Below are 19,541 nucleotides of genomic sequence, written 5' to 3' on the forward strand. Positions count from 1 at the left end.
AATCGGTGGCTGACTAAATACTTTTTTGCCCCACTGTAAATAGCCTCCTTCACTCCCCGCTCAAACCAGTGTTCCTCCCTGTCCAGGATGTGTACATCCTTATCACTGAAAGAATGTCCACTGGCCTGTAGGTGTAAATAGACTGCAGAGTACAGAAAATTATCGTTCTGATCTGATATCTTATCAGAAGCAGCAGATGAACCATCCAAGCTAAAGAAGAAACAGTAACGGATGGTTTAAAATTCAATGTTCTTTATACAGGCACATGTTGTACATAGTATGTGCTTTATATTTTACTGTGATTTACTGTGATATTTGTTACCTGATGTTCTGAGCAGGAATGGAGAAACGGAATAAAGGGAGATGTGTTCACTGTCGTCTCATGAAGTGTGTAAGTCTTTATTAATATTTACTTGCTTGGTTATTTTAGGAGTATTTTTTTCTAAACATGGAAAAAAAAAGGGAAGAAACTGATTTAAATTTCACATTTCCTGCTACAGATGATCACTGTGACCTCAGAGGCCAACTGGTCTGCAAAGCTGGAACTGGAGTCAGGGAGAGAGGAGTCATCATCCAGCTGCAAAGAAAACATCCAGGTAAAGTGATTTGGATCAGTGGATGAACCCGTCTCCACTTTCAGAGGAGATACTCTAAGAATGAGACTGTCTGAGCCATTTTAGCCTTAAATTATAGTACAGGAACATTTTTAAAGGACAAAATTAACATCCAACTTTGACAATAATAATAATAATAATAATAATAATTAAGCCCTGAAGACTGTTGATGGGCTGCTTCTGTTCGTAACCACTGCCTGTTTTTGACTAAAGGTTTGGATTTTTGACTTTGAATCTGTCGGGGCGTGTGGGAGAAAAGGGCCCAGGCGCAGAATGCAGACAGTGCGGTTTATTTACATTGCTCACAAATGACAGTTCCAATATGAAAAAACAGTAGTGCACAAAGTCCCCGTTAGCGTTCTCCTCCTTACTCCCGGTGACCGTGCAGTTCGGTTTCCAAAGTGATTATCCAAACTGAGCTTCTCTTCTCCCGACCATCCACTCCGTCCTCCAGCTCCTAGGAAAAGCGAGCGACAAACACAGGTGAGAAAGCTCCCTAGTCAGCTAAATGCCCTTAACACAGAGCATCCAGTACTACCAGGCTTAGAGTACAATCCAGCGTCGACTGCCGTCTGGACACACCCTTAAATACCTCAGCTTCAACTGTAGGATAATTAGCGTCAACTGGACGGACGATTAGGCACAGGTGTGTCGGCTGCCGAGCGGAGGTGCTTCCGGGTCAGAGGCCATTACGCGCTCAGTCTCCCGGAAGTGTGGACTTTCAAAATATAGCCGCCAGCGGAGGACGAAGAGAAAGCGGAGAGAAAAAAAAACCACACAAACCACACAAAAAGCAGGTCGTCCAGGGAGGACCGTCCGACCGTGACAGCATCTGCGTGTCCTCCGTTTGTGTCCTCCGTTTGTGTCCTCGTCCTCACATGTGACAGATTCATTTTAATAACACAGCTTTCCCACAGTGAGTTGCAACAGTATTTATTCACAGCATATTTGAGAAAGATTCAGATTAAAACAGTGATATTAAAGTCAGAATTATACTGACAGTGTGCCACTGTGAATGATTATCTTTCATGAGGTAAATTTTAAAGTTCAATGTTTCAAAGCAGGAGCTATTAGGACTGCAACAATATGAAATTTTCACTTATTTACAAAGTCTAATTTTTCAAATTATGTGAGAAAATTGGAAGAAAAACATGCAGTTAATAATTCTGTTAGTCAAATTCTGGTATAACTTTTAGTGCTTTTTGGATATTAATTATACCCAAATAGACATGGTGACCTTAGCATACTGAGCAACTGACAATCTCCTCAATCACGATGTCATAAGTCACTGGACACTGTGAACATCCACGGTCACCACTTCATGCATAATAGACCTTCCATGTGTATGGACATGTACAGGTATATATGTATGTATATGTATACATATGTATATTTAGTGTGTACGTGTGTGTGTACATGTCTATAAATAGGAATAGTAGTGGTACAATAGCTATATCAAGCTATATAGTTTATGTCTTCCATATTTCCAACCATATCCATAATCACATACTGTGTATGCTACCACTGTATATAGTGTATTATCTTACCTTTTTTCATTGATTGTACTTTATTTGTATTTTTGTATTTCCTTCTGATATCTGTGAGCTGAGGTGACACAAAAATTTCCCCATTGTGGGATCAATAAAGTCTTATCTCATCTCATCTCACCTTATCTAACATACATTATTGGCCCAAGCTGTGAGCCTGATCCTTTGCTGTGAGAGAACGACAAGTTGTTTCTTTGTTTTTCTTTTGGAATGGGGGGGGGGGGGGGGGGTTGTCAGTTTATAAGAAATGACCTCACAATGTTATTTTTTTTCTATTTTGCTTTTTGCCTGTTTCCTTTTCTTTTATAATTGAAACTGTGATCCGAGCTACAGGGCTCTGTCCTGGGATCCTTGAATAAAAGGTAGTGTACACTGTGGGCAGGTATCCAGTCTGTCAGAGTCGTATTCAATATTTGGTTCAGAAATATGAATGAAAACAAAAATCCAACTAGGATTCTAGCAAATTGAAACTCTGTCTTTGACTGTATTGTCCAACTGATCAATCAAACCTTCAGCAGGTAAACCTTATTCATGACATAACAAGGTAAAAAAAAATTAAACAGTAACAGTCTACCGGTAAATGAATTATATGAATGTGCGAAGAGTCATTCAGGATTGTAAAACGTAAACTACAGACCCCCAGAGTCTTCATCATTAAACCTCTGGTTGCTTCATTTTTCTATTTTATATCAGACACTTCAAAGGTAAAGTTGCATCCTGTCATGGTTAGGCAAAGTGCTTTGTGTGTGTGTGTGTGTCATAAACAGCTATGAAAGGCCTTTTCTTAAAGACCAAAGTGGAGTTTGAATTCGAGTTACAGCAGACTGTCGCCACTTTGAAACAGGAATCGAACGCACCGTCCACCCTAGTCCACAGCAACCACCAAAGCAACCACCTGGCATGACCTATAAACATATGCTTTTTTCATAACTATCAAAATATGAAATGATTTGCAAACAGTGAAAGTGTTACAGCTGCAGAGAGCTATGGCAGTATCTTTGGAAGCTGTTTACATTGCTAATAATGTACGATATGATGTAACCATGGAGACAGAGTCAATCATGTTATGTAGCGGTGCATGTTTACTACAGTGAATGAGGTGATTGCGTGCACAGCGTCCACACACTGCACAGGGTAAAGACATTGCTTGAATATTGTACATACATACATACATACATAGCTAGTGGATCTAAGGGCTAGTGGATCTGAGGCATATATATACATACATACGTATATGTACGTACGTATACATACATACGTACGTACTGTACGTATATATACGTACTGTACGTATGTATACATACATACATACGTACATATGTATGTACGTATGTATATATACATACATATATATGTATGTATATATACACATATGTACGTATGTACGTACGTACGTACGTACGTACGTACGTACGTATACATACGTACTGTACGTATGTATACGTACATACATACACACAATAATTCAAAGCAATGTCTCAGCGTAGTCCGTTATAACTGTTAATACAAGCTCAGTATAGTCAACCCAATGTCAGGGAACTCCAGTGTGAGAACTAGTGCCTTTTATGTTTTTATGTTTGTAGTCATTTAACTTCTATCCATCCATTCATGACTTGGTTCACTTTGTGGCTGGGCTTTATGTGGGGTTATATCATGTTTTGGGGCTGGAGTACCTGTCCCCTGATAGGTTTAGCAAGTTTCTCCAAGAGTTTCTCCATGAGTAGCACTTCTAGCTCTTCTAGCTTCTAGCACATCTGTGGCTGTGCAGGCTGCCAGTTTTTTGGTTGCTCATTTTACTCCACTGGCCATGAGTGTGTAAATACCCCCACTAGTTATCTTGGGCTGCAGTTAACTCCAGAGAAAGGGGTGGGTCTCCCATGACAAGATGAAAAACAATTATCTGGGATACATAAATTTCACAATGCATGCATATATCTCTATCAATTAAATCTGACCTGAGGTCTGCCATTTTTCAAAGATTCTCTGAAACATTTTTGTAAATGAATGAAATGAGTTCTTCAGGTCACTCAGCAGTCCCACAGTGACAAATGAAACTTCTGTAGATGAAAAAACTGCCAGATACATCCTGCAAAATGTTTAACAAATACAAGATCGCTATATAAATGATTACATTAAAAGCAGATATTAAGTATTGTTGCTCACCTATGTTTCTGATAATGTTACTGTTAAAACAATCGTAACCTATGAGCTCTCAGGGGTGAAATTTGGCTTTGAGGGTCAGGAGCAGAAAAAGCTTTTAAGGACCTTTTGATTTCCAATCCAGTTCTGCTTTAAAGCATAAAAGATGAAGCAACAGTGCTTCTCTGTGCTCCTCTGAAATCTGTGTTAAACAACAACAAACATAAATTAGTAGCAAAAACACAGTGTAGAAGGTAGGAAGAGGTTTTACACCACCATCAGCCATAATGCTAAATTTGCATCTTCAATCTGTTTTCAACAGTCCCACACTCAGTGCAGCCTGACTGCAATCCTGATTATAAATGTGCAGCACACACAGACAGAGAGGTACGGTTTAATGTTTATTGTTAACCTAAGTTACTGATCATTTACAGTATTACAGAGTCTTTGCATGATGTAAAGGTTACTTTACGTTTATAGCTGAGTCTCAGACGTGACAGGTGTGACAGCAGGAAAGAGGATCAATAAACCTGCATCAACCTGCATTAAACGAGCAGGATTAAAGGAGCCAGACTTTGTTCACACAGGTAGGATTGTATTTTACACTGACCCTGGGTCTGCATGAGTACCATACAGTTTAAGTGAAGCACTGGAACTAGTACATATTTATTATAGATGCACTGAAGCTAATCGGGATATTTACTGTGAATCTAGCCAACAGAACTGCCGAATACTCTTAATGTGTCATGCAGAGTGTGAGAGGGATTCCCTAAGACGTATGTGTATTTGGCCAACATCCTCCGAGAAAAAACCCACCACAGAGCGAGCACTCCTGACAAGCTGGTTCGGTGTTTTGCTGTCCGTGGTAGAGGACCTGAGCTTAAATGGAGGGAATTGAGATGGAGTTTTATGTACTGGCTCTGACGTCTTTAATAAACCAAAGAAAGAGATGGCAAACAACTTACCTCCAACAGCTTAAGCTCCATCTGCTCTAATGACCAGCAGCTTGCCTGGTTCGTGTTAGTGTGGTACACCTGGATGTGAGTCAGGGATTAGAGCTGGGCTCAGGTTTTATGATATTCTGTGCTTCTGGTCTTACCCCTGTCTGGGAATCCAGTTCTTAATGAACTATATATTTAAAAAGTATGCATGAGAGATTAGAGAGGAATAATAATCACAATAATAATGATCCTTGATGCTTGATCAAGAGGCAACTATTGTCTGCTCTCACTACTGTAATGGTTTTGCTTTAGTTATAAAGTTTACATACAATATACAGTGGGAGAAATAATTCTTTGGTCCCCTGATGAATTTATAAATTTGCTCACATACAAAAAAATGAACAATTTCTTAATATTTATCATAATTTAATTTAATAGAGAAAGAATATCAACCAACTATGCAAAAAAGGCCTGCACATTACATAAAAGTCATAAATGGATTGATTGTAAACCCCCAAAAAGATTCAAACTAATTCAATCAGATCTAGTAATATACATTGTGAAATCTTTGCTTTGTTAACTTGGTTTTCATTTGTGATTTGAAGCTACATGAATAGCCCCCTTCCCCTTTTATATTTTTAATTATTTTCTATGCAGCATTACTCAGAGACTGAAAACCTTTTAAAAGAAAACACAAAGATTTTGAAAGACGGTTGTTTAAACATCCAATCAAAATCTCCTGTTAAAAAATTGTTCCAAACTGAAAGTACAGGTGATGTTCAAGATGGGACTAGTGACCTCCTGAAGCTTCTAGATGGAGGGAGCAAGAAGATTACACTTGCAATCCAACTCTTACAAATAGCCTAGTCTACTTAGCTAGCACAACACACACCTTATGCTTATAATAGAAGGGAAGATGGGTGATTGTAATGTACTATAACGGTCCTGAGCCTCACACAAAAAAGCTTGCCATCCAACTCAAGATGGGACAAGGATCTAGTTTACATGGAGATATACATAATGCCACTCCTCACTCTTCTAAATATGCTTTCCAAAACCTAGTCTTTTAATGTCGTAGTCCCACAGAGTTGTTTCACAAAGGGATTGACATGTTCTTTATGTCCTAAATGTATTTACACTTGGCACATGTGTTGCCAGCTTGGAATAATTAAAAAAAGATGAACAGTTTGACTGTTACTATATATTCATTGTGATTGCTTTAGAAGGGTAAAGCTAAACTTTTTTGTGTACCAAACATTTGAGTATTAAGTGAACTTACACTGCAAAATATCAGTAAACAACCTAAAAACCTATACAAGGATACTTGAAGATACATAAATATAACCTTTTCAAGATACGATGAACTCAGAGAATGTGGTTTCATAGATTTTTGTAAGTCATTGTATTGCAAACCATTTAAATCTAATTTTTTTCCTACAACTATTGCTAAAATGTCCTGTGGCCTGACATTGAAGGTCTCAGGTAAACAGAGCGTTTGCATGCAAACCTTGCCAGTGGGTGCGGCTAAAAACACCACCTGACAAGTTTGTCTCTGGTTAATCTGATGAGCTTAAAGTCTTAAATGGAAATGCCCGAGTGTGTACGTGTGAACAGGCCTGTGTGTTTTTATTGATGCACTTAACACAGCCATCTGTGCAAGCTGGCTAAGGGAGAGAGAGGGCAGAACCAATCCGTATTCCCAAACGGTCTTATGCATACCACGTTAGTAGCCACCTCATCAACAGGTTATAGGTATCTTTGCTGCACTGTTTGAGCATAAATTTGGAGAGAATGCCTGAAATGACTGAGGAACTAGAAGTTATCTAGCACATACTGGACAGACAACAAAAGTCGAAGCTGAAGGACTCCAGATAACTTTGCCTTCAAGACCGCCAGACTCCTGGATTTACAATTTTATTTCCTGGCCTGACTTGTTTTTCCTTGAATCCTTAAATCACTTTGAATGCAACAATGGGCTGTTCTCCATCTAAAGGAAAGTTATTTTCAAAGCCAGAAGGATCTCCAAAAGCTTCTCTGGGTGAAGTACCACAGGATGTTAATAATTGTAGACCTGTAGAAGTTGAGAATACATGTTTGAAAACCGAAGTGACCGAAAATGAACTTCCACTTCCGAATGAAGGATTTCATAGCGAAGAGACTGAATTATTTCCATTGGTCTCTGATGCAAAGACTGTACCAAATCTGCAGGACACTGATGAAACAGAAGTAAACACGATGCCCCAAGAAATAATCACTGATGTGGAACAAACCAAAGGAATTAAAAAGACAGCAAAGCAAAAAAGAAGTAAAGGCAAGAAAAGGTCTTTTGAGAATCACAGGAAGTTCTGTCATGTACAGACAAAGGTGGACTTCCCACCTCACATGCTGAGAGCTCACCAGGCAGCCTATAACTTTCTGAACCCAAACATTTCCAAATATGAAACTCTTTTGGGTCTACTAGATCAGGCTGCCCAGACACAGCTGTCCCTCCAGCCCATGATGTCTGCTTTAGTATTGCGCTTTGAGGAGATCAACCAAGCACTAGAGGATATGGCTGATGAGGGGGAGCTGATGTTGAAGGAGCATGGTGAATACATGACCTTACCTTCTGGGATGATTTGCTCAGCTAACCCTAGAATGAATACAACATGTCAAACCGATCCACCTCCAGATCTTTTACAGCAACTACTCCAACAGTCAACTGAAAAGATGAAGTTAGTGGGAGGATCAGTCCAGGCACTAGGTGACACTACACTTGAGGAGGCAGTGGAATATTTTTCTTCTGTCTATAAACTGCTAAATAAGAAGCTGCAGACGAAGCAGACGGCAGAGAAGAGGCTTTTTCAAGTGATCGCACAAGTAGAAAGGGCAGCCATGAGGAAGTTCAACTCAGAAGATTCAACACTGCATAGTGAGGATAGTGGTATCGGAGGAGAAAATGAGAGTCTGACGGGTTCTGAAAGGCATCGCCGGCATCGTGGAAGTGCTGGATCTGAAAGTTGGGGGTCTGGAGTCAACATTCGGAGTACATTTGATAGTCTCCCCAGTAATTCGACCAACCTTGGAGACCATAATGAAGATGAGGATGAGGATGAGGATGATTATGATGACGATGATAAAGAGAATGAAGAGGAGGAAAGTGATACACGAGGAAGGAAGAGGTCAAACTCTTCCCCACCTGATCCCAGTCAGGCCATTCATTATATGTTCACAAATTACAATCGAGATCAGCAGGCAACAGTCAAACAACCGCTGATTGATCCTGTTATTGCAAAGCCTGAACACCTTTCATTAACTACGTGTGGAATGACAGAATTACAAAACAGCCAGTGGGTCTTGGATGATAGAATAAAAATGATGGCTGAAATACAAGGAAACAAGGAATTACCAAGACCTCATTGCAAGCTGGATAGAGCTGAAGTAAGACGGCATTCATTAAATGGATTGTCAGGTTCACACAAAGGCGTTGTGAGACCAAATAAGACAAATTGTTCTGTAACAATCTTAGCAAACCAACCACCAAAACGCCACTCTGTCAGAAGGTTAATTCATACCTTTAGCAAAGTAGCTGATGGGAGACCTGAGCAGAGTCTCACTAATATTCCACCTCATAACAGGATGCCCAGGAAAAGTGGCTTACTTCAGTTATCTGACGCAGTAAATGACAAGGAAAGTTCAGTCAACAGTGGCAACAACAACAACAGCTGGCCTGATAGCAAGGACGAGCTGGATATGGACAACCTACCACCGCCCCCCCCAGAAGTTCTGATGGACAATTCCTTTCAGAGTACTCAGGTCCTAGCAGGAACTGAAGTGGGTTTGCAGAAACCTTTTAGTTCTCAAGTGATAAACCCCAAGATTGGAATCTTCCATCGCCTGAAGGCATCTATCCACAATGTAGAAGTGTTACCAAACCGAGCATGTATGAGGCCAAGGTCGATTGCTATCTCTCCTGCCCATCCTGTTACACAGGATGGTGTTACGGGCACTCAGGATGCAGATCAGCTGCAATCAGAAACAGATGTGAACCTGGAAATTAAGAATAATCTCTACCAAAAGGCATGTAAGATTATTCACCTGCGTGATGCAGCAGAATCTTCTGATAAGAGAAATCTTGTTGAACCAGGCATCAGGGCAACTTCTCCTCTTCAACTCACAATAGATCGGAAATATAACAGCAATGAATTTTATGAGGGTGAATTATCCTCTTGCAGTCTGACTGTGATAGCACCACCTGTATCTAGAGTCCGCCTTCCACCATCTTGTCCTAGTACATGCAAAAGATTTCCAAGTCCCCCTGTAATTAGACCTCAGTCTACATCTAGGCACTCATCTCGTCCTAGTTCTCCCAGAACAGTGACACGCTGTATAGATAACAAGACAGAAGAAATCATTCCATCTGTATCCTTTCGCGACGCACGCTCTGTTTTCTGTCAAAATGAGTTTCAAAACTTGAAGACCTGTTTGCCCCCTGAAAGGTCTGCGCTTCCCAGACAAGGGGGAGAGGTCTCCCGAGGAAGACTACTGACCAGAGCAACAGACACCTCTACTCGTCGCACCCAATCAGACCATAGGCCTAGTGGGACTCTTCATTCAGAGTTTCTAAAGGATGCCAGTTTGGCCTCTATGCAGGAGAAAAGGAGTAACCTATTGCCACAAAATACAGGTAAATATTACAAAAGATTGTTACGAGTTCAAAATTGGGGATGGAAACAAGAGAAAAAAACCACAATAACAACACTGGTCCGGTCGGGTTGAGTCAAACGATGATTTTAATGAACACACGCGTGGGAGATGGACACTGTATGCAGACAGCCTCAGATCTCAAAATGGTGGAGCATTGCTCAAACTCTTATAGCCTCTGGTGCCTCCACCTTATCATAAAAAGCCTAAACATTTACATGCTTTCTCTCACACAGCGCCTAAGCTACGACCTTGGCTCCCTGCTTATCTGCTCTTGCTGCGATGGGGCAGAAAACTCCAGCATATTCTGTTCTCTTCTAATCAGACAAATAAGACAATAACTCTCTGTAAACAGTATTTCTTATAACTCAGCAGTATAATGCATCATAAAGCAATATCCTTCATTCACAACAAGCCAGCAGTTTAATGTAATGCAAATCAGTTTAACTAATGCAATAGTTATCAGCTTCTTCTAATTCAGGAGAATAATGCAAACTAAACTACATAATAATTCACAATCTTCAATTCGGGGTATAACATGGCATAAAATAACACTACAATCCAACAAGATGAAATATGTGATTACATATTTTTAAAAATGTGCATTTCAAATTGTTTAAAAGTAGCTCACCAAATCTTTATGTCACTTCTGAGTCAATTTTGTGATCATATTAAAAAATGTAAACTACTCAACACTTAAATTACACATCATAGCCTAATGGATGAAACATTCAAACTGAAAATCTTGACTGACATACACTGTAATTTGCTGAGAACAAAATAATGTTACAGCGGTTAATTGAAACCAAAATCATCACCCATTTGAGACCTGGGTTCAAAATCAAATCAAAAATAAAGTTAACATTTGTTGTTAAAAGTCTTCCCTTGACTTTTTTAATAGCATATATTGAAAACAAACAGATTAGTTTGACATTTGGTGACTGTTTGCTTTGAATCTACCCAGATGGTTTTTGACTCAAACAGCTGTCTTACTTTTCTCTGAATGATATCAGCATATCTGGCAATCTGAATTTCCAGATCTGATATGCAACTGATTTTTCTGTCTTTGTGTCATACTCTTGAGTCTTGATGTCTCACAATTTCTGGAAACCAGCATACTCCAGCAGTACCATACTCGGTTGCCATGAAAGGTGAACTGCAAAGCCACTGCATGTTGAAAGAGAAGCAATAGTGAAAGCAGGCAAATTCCCCACATTCTTAGCAATTATGCACCAATTGTCTACACAGTTGGTGGTGCAACTGGTTACTGTATGAGTTTCTTAGTTGAAAATAATACTGCTATGAACACTTTGGTATGCACCCTTATTTAGGCACGAGTCACACATTTGCCTAGAGAACAGTGAGCAACCATGTGGCCACTAAGGAAAAGTGTATATTCCACAGCTGGTTGGTGAATGGTTGCTGCCAGGTTACTGGCAGTCACTGGCGATTAAAACTGGTTGCAAAGAGGTATGCAGTACTGCACTGAAAACCTACATGCGAGTGTTTTGATTTCTAGCAGGTTGCTGGGGTTACCTATAGCTTGCATAGAAGACATAAACTTGTCTGCAAACACACAAACTGTCACGATCTGGTACAGGGATTCAAACGCAGAGCGGTAAGGTATCTCCAAGGTGTAGTTTATTTACAGTGCCAGTGCAATATATGTACAGTGAAGGGATCCAAAACTCCGGGGGAATCACAGGGTAACTCGCTCACGTCTTCTTCGCTCACACTCACACACGTTCCCGCAGCAGGGAGGTCGCAGGTCCCGGGGGGGGGGGGGGGGGGGGGGAGATCTGAGGCAGACGAGAAGGCAGGTCACCAACTAATCACAAATCACGAATATGAAGCACAAGAGCTGTGAGAACACTAACGTTAGGGGTACAATCATCCAGCGACGAGAGGATCTGTGTTCCAGCCTCAAATAGTGCTCCCGGTGATGATGGGTGAGTGTGTGGGCCAAGGGCAGGAGCCCACAGTGAGCTCCGCCCAGGCAGAGAGGGAGAGAACAGAAACAGCAATTGTAGCCTTGTGGGGCCGACCGGGCAGGCACGGAGACCATGACAGTACCCCCCCCCCCCCTCAACGGGAGCCTCCCGGTGACCCACCAGGCTTACCTGGATGCCTGCGGTGGAAGTCCCGGAGCATGGCCCCATCCAGGACAGCAGCTCGAGGCACCCAGGAGCGTTCCTCTATCCCGTAGCCCTCCCAGTCAACCAGGTACTGAAAACCCCGACCCCGGCGCCGGGAGTCCATGATGCGGGTGATATTGTAGACCAGCTGACCATCCACGAGCCGGGGGGGCGGCGGGGCCCTGGAGGGAGGGCACAACGGGCTGGAGAGCACCGGCTTGACCTGAGACACATGGAAGACATTGTGAATGCGCATGTTGCGCGGCAGCTTGAGGCGGACAGACACAGGGTTCACAACGGCTTCCATGGGAAAAGGGCCAATAAACTGAGGAGACAGCTTCTTTGACTCAGTCCGTAGCGGCACAAAACGGGTAGCCAGCCATACCTGTTGACCGATGGTGTACACGGGGGCCGGTGTCCGGCGACGGTCAGCGAGGGTCTTGTTCCGCTCCTTAGTACGGAGTAGGGCAGCCCGAGTCGCCCGCCAGGCACGACGGCACCCGCGGAGGTGAGCCTGTACAGAAGGAACGGAGTGCTCACCTTCGATGGCCGGGAGCAAAGGCGGTTGATAGCCCAGGGACGCTTCGAAGGGAGACTTGCCCGTGGCGGAGGACGTGTGGCTGTTGTGGGCGTATTTGATCCATGGAAGCTGTTCACTCCAGGTCGATTGGTTGTGCGAAGCGACACAGCGGAGGGCAGCTTCCAGCTCCTGGTTGGCCCGCTCCGATTGCCCGTTACTCTGTGGATGGAAACCGGAAGACAGACTGACCTTGGCCCCCAGTGCGGAGCAGAACTCCCTCCAAACACGGGACGTGAATTGCGGCCCTCTATCCGAGACGATGTCCTCGGGGATCCCGTGAAGACGGAACACATGGGAGGTGAGGAGCCGGGCCGTCTCCAAGGCAGAGGGGAGCTTCGGGAGGGCGACGAAGTGTGCAGCTTTGGAGAAACGATCGATAATGGTAAGTATGGCGGTGTTACCAGCGGAGGGCGGCAGCCCCGTGACAAAGTCCAAAGAAACATGGGACCACGGTCGGGCTGGTGTAGGGAGAGGCTGCAGAAGACCCGGTGGAGGGCGGTTCGAAAGCTTATTCCGGGCGCAGGTCGAACAGGCCGCTACGTACTCCTTGGCATCCCTAGCCATAGCAGGCCACCAGAAGTAACGTCGGAGGAACGAGCAGGTGCGGAGGACCCCAGGATGGCATGAAAAGCGGGCGGTGTGAGCCCACTGGAGAACCTGAGAGCGGACGGCTGAAGGAACGAAGAGGCGACCAGGTGGACCAGTGCCAGGATCCGGTTCGGTCTCCTGCGCCTCTTGGATGAGCCCCTCGATCTCCCAGGAGATTGCTCCAATTACGCAGGCGGCCGGGAGGACAGGCTCAGGGTCCGAGTCCTCCCCAGTGATGGAGAATTGCCTGGACAGGGCGTCTGGCTTTACGTTCCGTGTTCCTGGCCTGTAGGTGATAGTGAAGTCAAAACGAGCAAAAAACAGCGCCCACCTGGCTTGCCGGGAATTGAGACGTCTAGCCGAGCGCAGGTACTCCAGATTCTTGTGATCCGTCCAGACGATGAATGGTTGTGCCGCTCCCTCCAACCAATGTCTCCACTCCTCCAGGGCCAGCTTGACGGCCAGAAGCTCCCGGTCCCCGATGTCATAGTTACACTCTGCTGGGGAGAGACGGCGAGAATAAAAGGCACACGGGTGCAGCTTACCGTCCAGCTGTTGAGACAGAACTGCCCCAACCCCGGAGTCCGACGCATCCACCTCCACAACGAACTGCCGTGTAAGGTCCGGTTGCCGGAGTATGGGAGCAGTGGTGAACCTGTCCTTGAGCAGGGCGAAGGCTCGCTGAGCGGCAGAATCCCACTGGAAGGGAACTTTGGGAGAGGTGAGTTTAGTGAGAGGGAGAGCGATTCTGCTGAAATCGCGAATGAACCGTCTGTAAAAGTTGGCGAATCCCAAAAAACGTTGCACTTGGCGGTGATCAGGAGGAGTAGGCCATTCCACCACAGCCCGCACTTTCTCCGGATCAGTCCGCAAGTCCCCCTTCTCGATAATGTGGCCCAGAAAACTCACTGACGCCACGTGGAAATCGCACTTCTCCCCCTTCACAAAGAGCCGGTTCTCCAGAAGGCGTAGCAGGACCTGCCGGACATGGACCTTGTGCTCCTCGAGTGTCTTAGAAAAGATCAAGATGTCATCCAAGTACACAAATACACAACGGTTAACAAAATCACGAAGGACATCATTAACCATCGCCTGAAACACTGCGGGGGCGTTAGTCAGCCCAAACGGCATCACGAGATACTCAAAGTGGCCCCGATGCGTATTGAACGCGGTCTTCCACTCATCCCCCTCCCTGATGTGCACCAGGTGGTAAGCGTTGCGCAGATCCAGCTTGGTAAAGACGGTCATGCCTTGAAGCAGTTCAAAGGCGGAGGAAAGCAACGGCAAAGGGTATTTGTTCTTAACAGTGATCTGATTAAGGCCCCGAAAGTCAATACACGGCCGCAGCGAACCATCCTTCTTATCCACGAAAAAAAACCCAGCCGCGACAGGGGAAGAGGAGGGGCGAATCAACCCTGCCGCCAGCGACTCCAAGATGTAACGCTCCATAGCATCCCTCTCAGGCCGGGAGAGGCTGTACAGGCGGCTAGACGGCAGCGGAGCTCCAGGAAGAAGATCGACGGCACAATCGTACGGGCGGTGCGGGGGAAGGGACCGCGCCCGATCCTTACAAAAAACATCCCACAGATCATGATAAACCCGCGGAACCATCGAGAGGTCCGGGGCGTCCGACGGCGAGGCCGTGGGTGGGAGCGAAACGGGGGAAGCCGCAGCCCGGAGGCAGTTCATATGGCAGGCCACACTCCAACCTAGTACGGCACCCTTCTCCCAGTCGATATGCGGGTTGTGGAGGACAAGCCAGGGGTGACCCAGAACCAGCGGAGTGAGAGGAGCCTTAAACGAAAAAAAACAAATCCTTTCTGCGTGATTGCCAGAGAGAGATAATGAAAGGAATTCAGAAACATGAGTGATGTCAGGCAGGCGCTGGCCCGACAGTGCGTGAACGCGGAGGGGGCGTGACAGAGGCTCCAAGGCGATGTTCAGTTTGGCGGCGAGTGAGGTGTCAATAAAGTTCTGCTCAGCCCCAGAGTCAATGAGAACGGAGAGAGAATGAGAAACAGTCCGAACACGCAGAGTAGCCGGCAAAAGAAGCCTGGGGAGAGGGCTTTCACTCGACAGATCGCCCACCAGCACCCTCACGATCACTGGTAAGCGCGCCCTTTTGCCAGCGTTGGGCAGGAGGAGACAGAGTGGCCTTTACGGCTGCAATAAACGCACTCACCGGAGGCAAGACGGCACTGGCGCTCCGCAGGCGACAGCCGTGAGCGCCCAAGCTGCATGGGCTCTTCCCCATCCCCGGTGTCGGCGTCACACGACCCATGGGCTGCAGTAGGGGTCCCACAAAAGTCCAGCGGGGCATGCCCCGAATGCACGCGTGCGCTCCGATGTGCGCGCACCTGATCGTCCACCCGCATACACAAAACCAGAAGCGCATCCAGGGAGGAAGGCAGTTCACGGAGCATTAATTCATTCTTTATTTCCTCATTAATATTAGTGAGCAATGCACTTTTAAGGGCCTCTTCCCCCCATTTCGCCTGTTCAGCCAAGGTAGAAAAGTCAATAGAAAAATCAGCCATGCTGCGTTTACCTTGTTTAAGCGCAAGCAAGCGCTGGCCGGCGGTGGCAGTTGTGGCTTTCCTGTCAAACACACCTTTAAACTTAGTAAGAAAGTCAGAAAAGGTGATGTCCGGCTCCGCCTGAAGCGCAGCTTGAGCCCAGGTTAGAGCACGGTCCTGGAGTAACTGGACGATATAAGCGATTTTCGCACCATCAGTAGAAAAGGCTTGCGGTTGCTGGCGAAACTGAAGGGCACACTGAGTGAGGAAACCAGCACATTTATCAATCTCTCCCGTGAAAGCCCTGGGAGTGGGGAGGAATCTGTCAACGTGAACAGGTGAGGGAGCAGGTGGCGCGACACTTACTGCTGGAGCTGGCGCCTCCGACGGAGGAGCGGCGACCAGTGGAGCGGCCGGTAGCGGTGTTAGCCGGGCCACGGCCTGTGTGAGGTTCGCGAGCTCTGCTCGAAGGTGAATGAACATCTGCTCGTGGCGTGCCAGCATCGCGGCCAAAGTGGCGAGGGTGGGAGTCGAGACCGCTGGATCTGCTGAATCCATTTCCGTGGCTGGATGATTCTGTCACGATCTGGTACAGGGATTCAAACGCAGAGCGGTAAGGTATCTCCAAGGTGTAGTTTATTTACAGTGCCAGTGCAATATATGTACAGTGAAGGGATCCAAAACTCCGGGGGAATCACAGGGTAACTCGCTCACGTCTTCTTCGCTCACACTCACACACGTTCCCGCAGCAGGGAGGTCGCAGGTCCCGGGGGGGGGGGGGAGATCTGAGGCAGACGAGAAGGCAGGTCACCAACTAATCACAAATCACGAATATGAAGCACAAGAGCTGTGAGAACACTAACGTTAGGGGTACAATCATCCAGCGACGAGAGGATCTGTGTTCCAGCCTCAAATAGTGCTCCCGGTGATGATGGGTGAGTGTTGTCAGGTGTGTGTGTGGGCCAAGGGCAGGAGCCCACAGTGAGCTCCGCCCAGGCAGAGAGGGAGAGAACAGAAACAGCAATTGTAGCCTTGTGGGGCCGACCGGGCAGGCACGGAGACCATGACACAAACTACTTGCAAAGACCTAATAAAACTTTGAAAAGTGCTACACAAAGCAGAAGTAGAGAACCTTCAAAGTAAAAATTACGCCTTTTCAATCAATCAATCAATCAATCAATCAATCAATCAATCAAGGCTTTATTCGCCACGTGCAGGTTTCCCTGCAGTGAATTCCCAGAAGGGAACAAGCATCGAAGGCGTTTGGAAAGGGAGGGGGGATGAGTGTGTGCATGTGTATATGTATGTGTGTGCGTGCGTGCGTGTCCAGAGTTCAGCTGAGACATTGGAACAGACTAAACACAGTCGTTATCAGGGTGTTTTTGTTCGGCTCCAGCCTTGCGACCGCAGCTGGCGCTGAAAAGGTATCCGCATGAAGTGATGGTGCTTTTAACTTTTAACTTTAGTGCTAACAGCTCAGATGAATTTCAAAGCTGTTCTAACAGTCCAACACTGGTCTCTCAATCTCCCGTTGGAGAGCCATGAGCTTCTCCATGATGTTATCAAACTTGCGCTCGGTGATGTTGTCATTCTTGTGCTCAAAGAGCCGATTCTGAGAACTCACGACCACAGTGAGCTTCCCCAAGATGTAATCCAATTTGCGCTCAGAGATGTTATTCCGAGCGAGCCCTTCCAAGATGTAATCCAGTTTGCACTCAGAGATCTTATTCTGAGTATTCACGGCAGCCGTAAGCCTTTCCAAGATCTTGTCCGTGCTGCGCTCAATGAGCCCATTTTGAGAAACTCACGCCTCTTCCCATCGTTTCAATCCCAGCGGGCAGCCTTGTGGGGGTTTGAACAGCCGGTTCTGCTTCCTTAATTCTTCGATAAGTCAGCGTCAAGCCAGCTCCGATCAGCAAGAACCCTGTTACCATGGTTCCGAATAGGTAGATATCTTCAGCACTCAGGCTCACCCAAGCCCAAACTTCTCATTGAGAAAGGGGTGTCAATTGCATTTAGGGACCAGTTGATCCAATCCATAATTCCTCTTTTAGGTTTTAGAGAACAGACTGTGAGAGAATGTTCCAGGGAAAAGTAATACAAAAAACACGAGACTAGACAAGGACACAAGAGGCTAAGCAGGGAAGCTAAGGGAGAGGATGAGAGGAGAAAAATGCAACCGCCTTCGTCAAAAGCAAGAGCAGAGAGGTGTTGGTTGCAGTCGTAAAGAAACAAAGTCCTTCATTTCAAGAGTAAACGGTGAGTGTTTGCAGACAAATTTTATCTTCAATATAAACAGTGGGGAATTGCCCAAATCTGCTAGCAATTTTGTAAGCTATCTCACCAGCAACAGCCAGCAACCACTTGCCAACCAGTAGGGGAAGAAACATTTTCGCCCTCACAACCAGTGGATGCTAGGGCATCTCCATCCAGTATAGGCCCATGTGACTGAGGCCTTAACAAATTTTTTATTGTTTATGAGAGATGTGGAGTGTATTATCACTTAAAAGCTGGAACAATAGTTTTAGTCCCCATCTTGTAGTCCCCCTCGCATGACAAATTAACTGCAGGATATATCAAAAAGAATCAAGTCTTCTAAGTCTATGAACCCCCCCTAAATTAATACAACTTCAAGGAACTGAAAAGTTACATTTTTATCCTGATACAGTCTAATTAATGCCCCACTAGTCTAATTAATTTCAGGAAAAATGACTGATTCATCTTTGAAAAATCATCAGAATTTGATATCTGACAAGATAGTAGTTTTGTTAAGGAGCACCAGCCAAATGATATTTAAAATATTGTCATCGTGCACATAATCTAACTTTTAGCATTCCTGTAGTGCTCATTAAGCATTTTTATATAGATATATATATCTATAAGAATATAACAGAATATATCAAGAATATATCATTTATTGGTTAACAAGTGATTTCCATAGTAATAATTCACACATGCAACTAACTAGGAGTACTACCCCAAGATGTAGTTGAGAACTAGAAAAAGGGATTACATCAAACAACTTCATTTAAATTGTAATTTTTGATAATGTAAACTGAGTAAATGTACTTAAATACATTACAGCATTTGCTTTGTCTTAGCCTTCTTTATCTAGAACTGTGCTTGTAGAGTTTTACTTCTGAATAGATTAACATGGAGGATTTAGTCACTCTGGACACATGCAGTATAATCTTTTTCAAACAGTTTAAGTCTAATTCATACCTACAGCTCCTGTGCTCAGATATATGGTACCAACCTGCCTCTAGGAAAGACACCTAGCTTAATCCACATTGGATTAACCCTCCTGCCCTACTCCAGTTATGTAAACTCCCCAGCAAGCAAACCCAACATGATCTACTCATGCACTAAATTTACCCCCCATTATTTCTTGTTCTCTTGCAGGCTAGGAAGCCTTCCGATGACAGGAGATGATGACACCCTAAAGTCCAGCTGTGAATGGCCAGGGTTTCTAAAGTAAAATATGAGTCGGGAAGAGAATAATGAAAGAAGTTGTATATTAGCAGGGACTGGGGTTTTTTTTTTTCTCTTTTCCAGTTAGACTTTTTTTTTTTTTAAAGACTGCAGTAATACATGTAATTAAGGATTAAAGCATTTTTCTACTTTATACTGAACCCTGAGTGATAAACCTCAAATAGTTTTAAAGATACATGTATTATATGTGTTTTGTTAAAACAACTATACTTTTAAATCCCTCACAATCAGGGAGTTGTTTTGGGGTTCAATATCAAAATAATGTAATTTACATGATCATTAAATGTACTCATTTGTTGTTGTTTT

At 44.7% G+C, this 19,541-nt stretch overlaps 1 protein-coding gene across 1 annotated transcript; it reads left to right on the forward strand.

Annotated features, from left to right (window-relative positions):
• Positions 1–6,812: 6,812 nt before the first annotated feature.
• On the forward strand, positions 6,813–19,275 carry pcare2 (photoreceptor cilium actin regulator 2). Its single transcript, XM_085382949.1, has 2 exons — positions 6,813–9,907; positions 19,146–19,275. Exons 1-2 carry the CDS (start codon positions 7,213–7,215, stop codon positions 19,148–19,150), a joined length of 2,700 nt encoding a protein of 899 aa, XP_085239075.1. The 5' UTR covers positions 6,813–7,212; the 3' UTR covers positions 19,151–19,275.
• The last annotated feature ends 266 nt before the right edge of the window (positions 19,276–19,541 follow it).

Source organism: Rhamphochromis longiceps, linkage group LG15 (assembly GCF_057381845.1).
Source record: "Rhamphochromis longiceps isolate RC_006_pf linkage group LG15, R_longiceps_female_GT1.1, whole genome shotgun sequence".
Taxonomy (NCBI): Eukaryota; Metazoa; Chordata; class Actinopteri; order Cichliformes; family Cichlidae; genus Rhamphochromis; species Rhamphochromis longiceps.

Bases quoted from the DNA above. Each gene is read 5' to 3' on its own strand.
- pcare2 (XM_085382949.1), top strand. From the start codon at position 7,213: ATGGGCTGTTCTCCATCTAAAGGAAAGTTATTTTCAAAGCCAGAAGGA.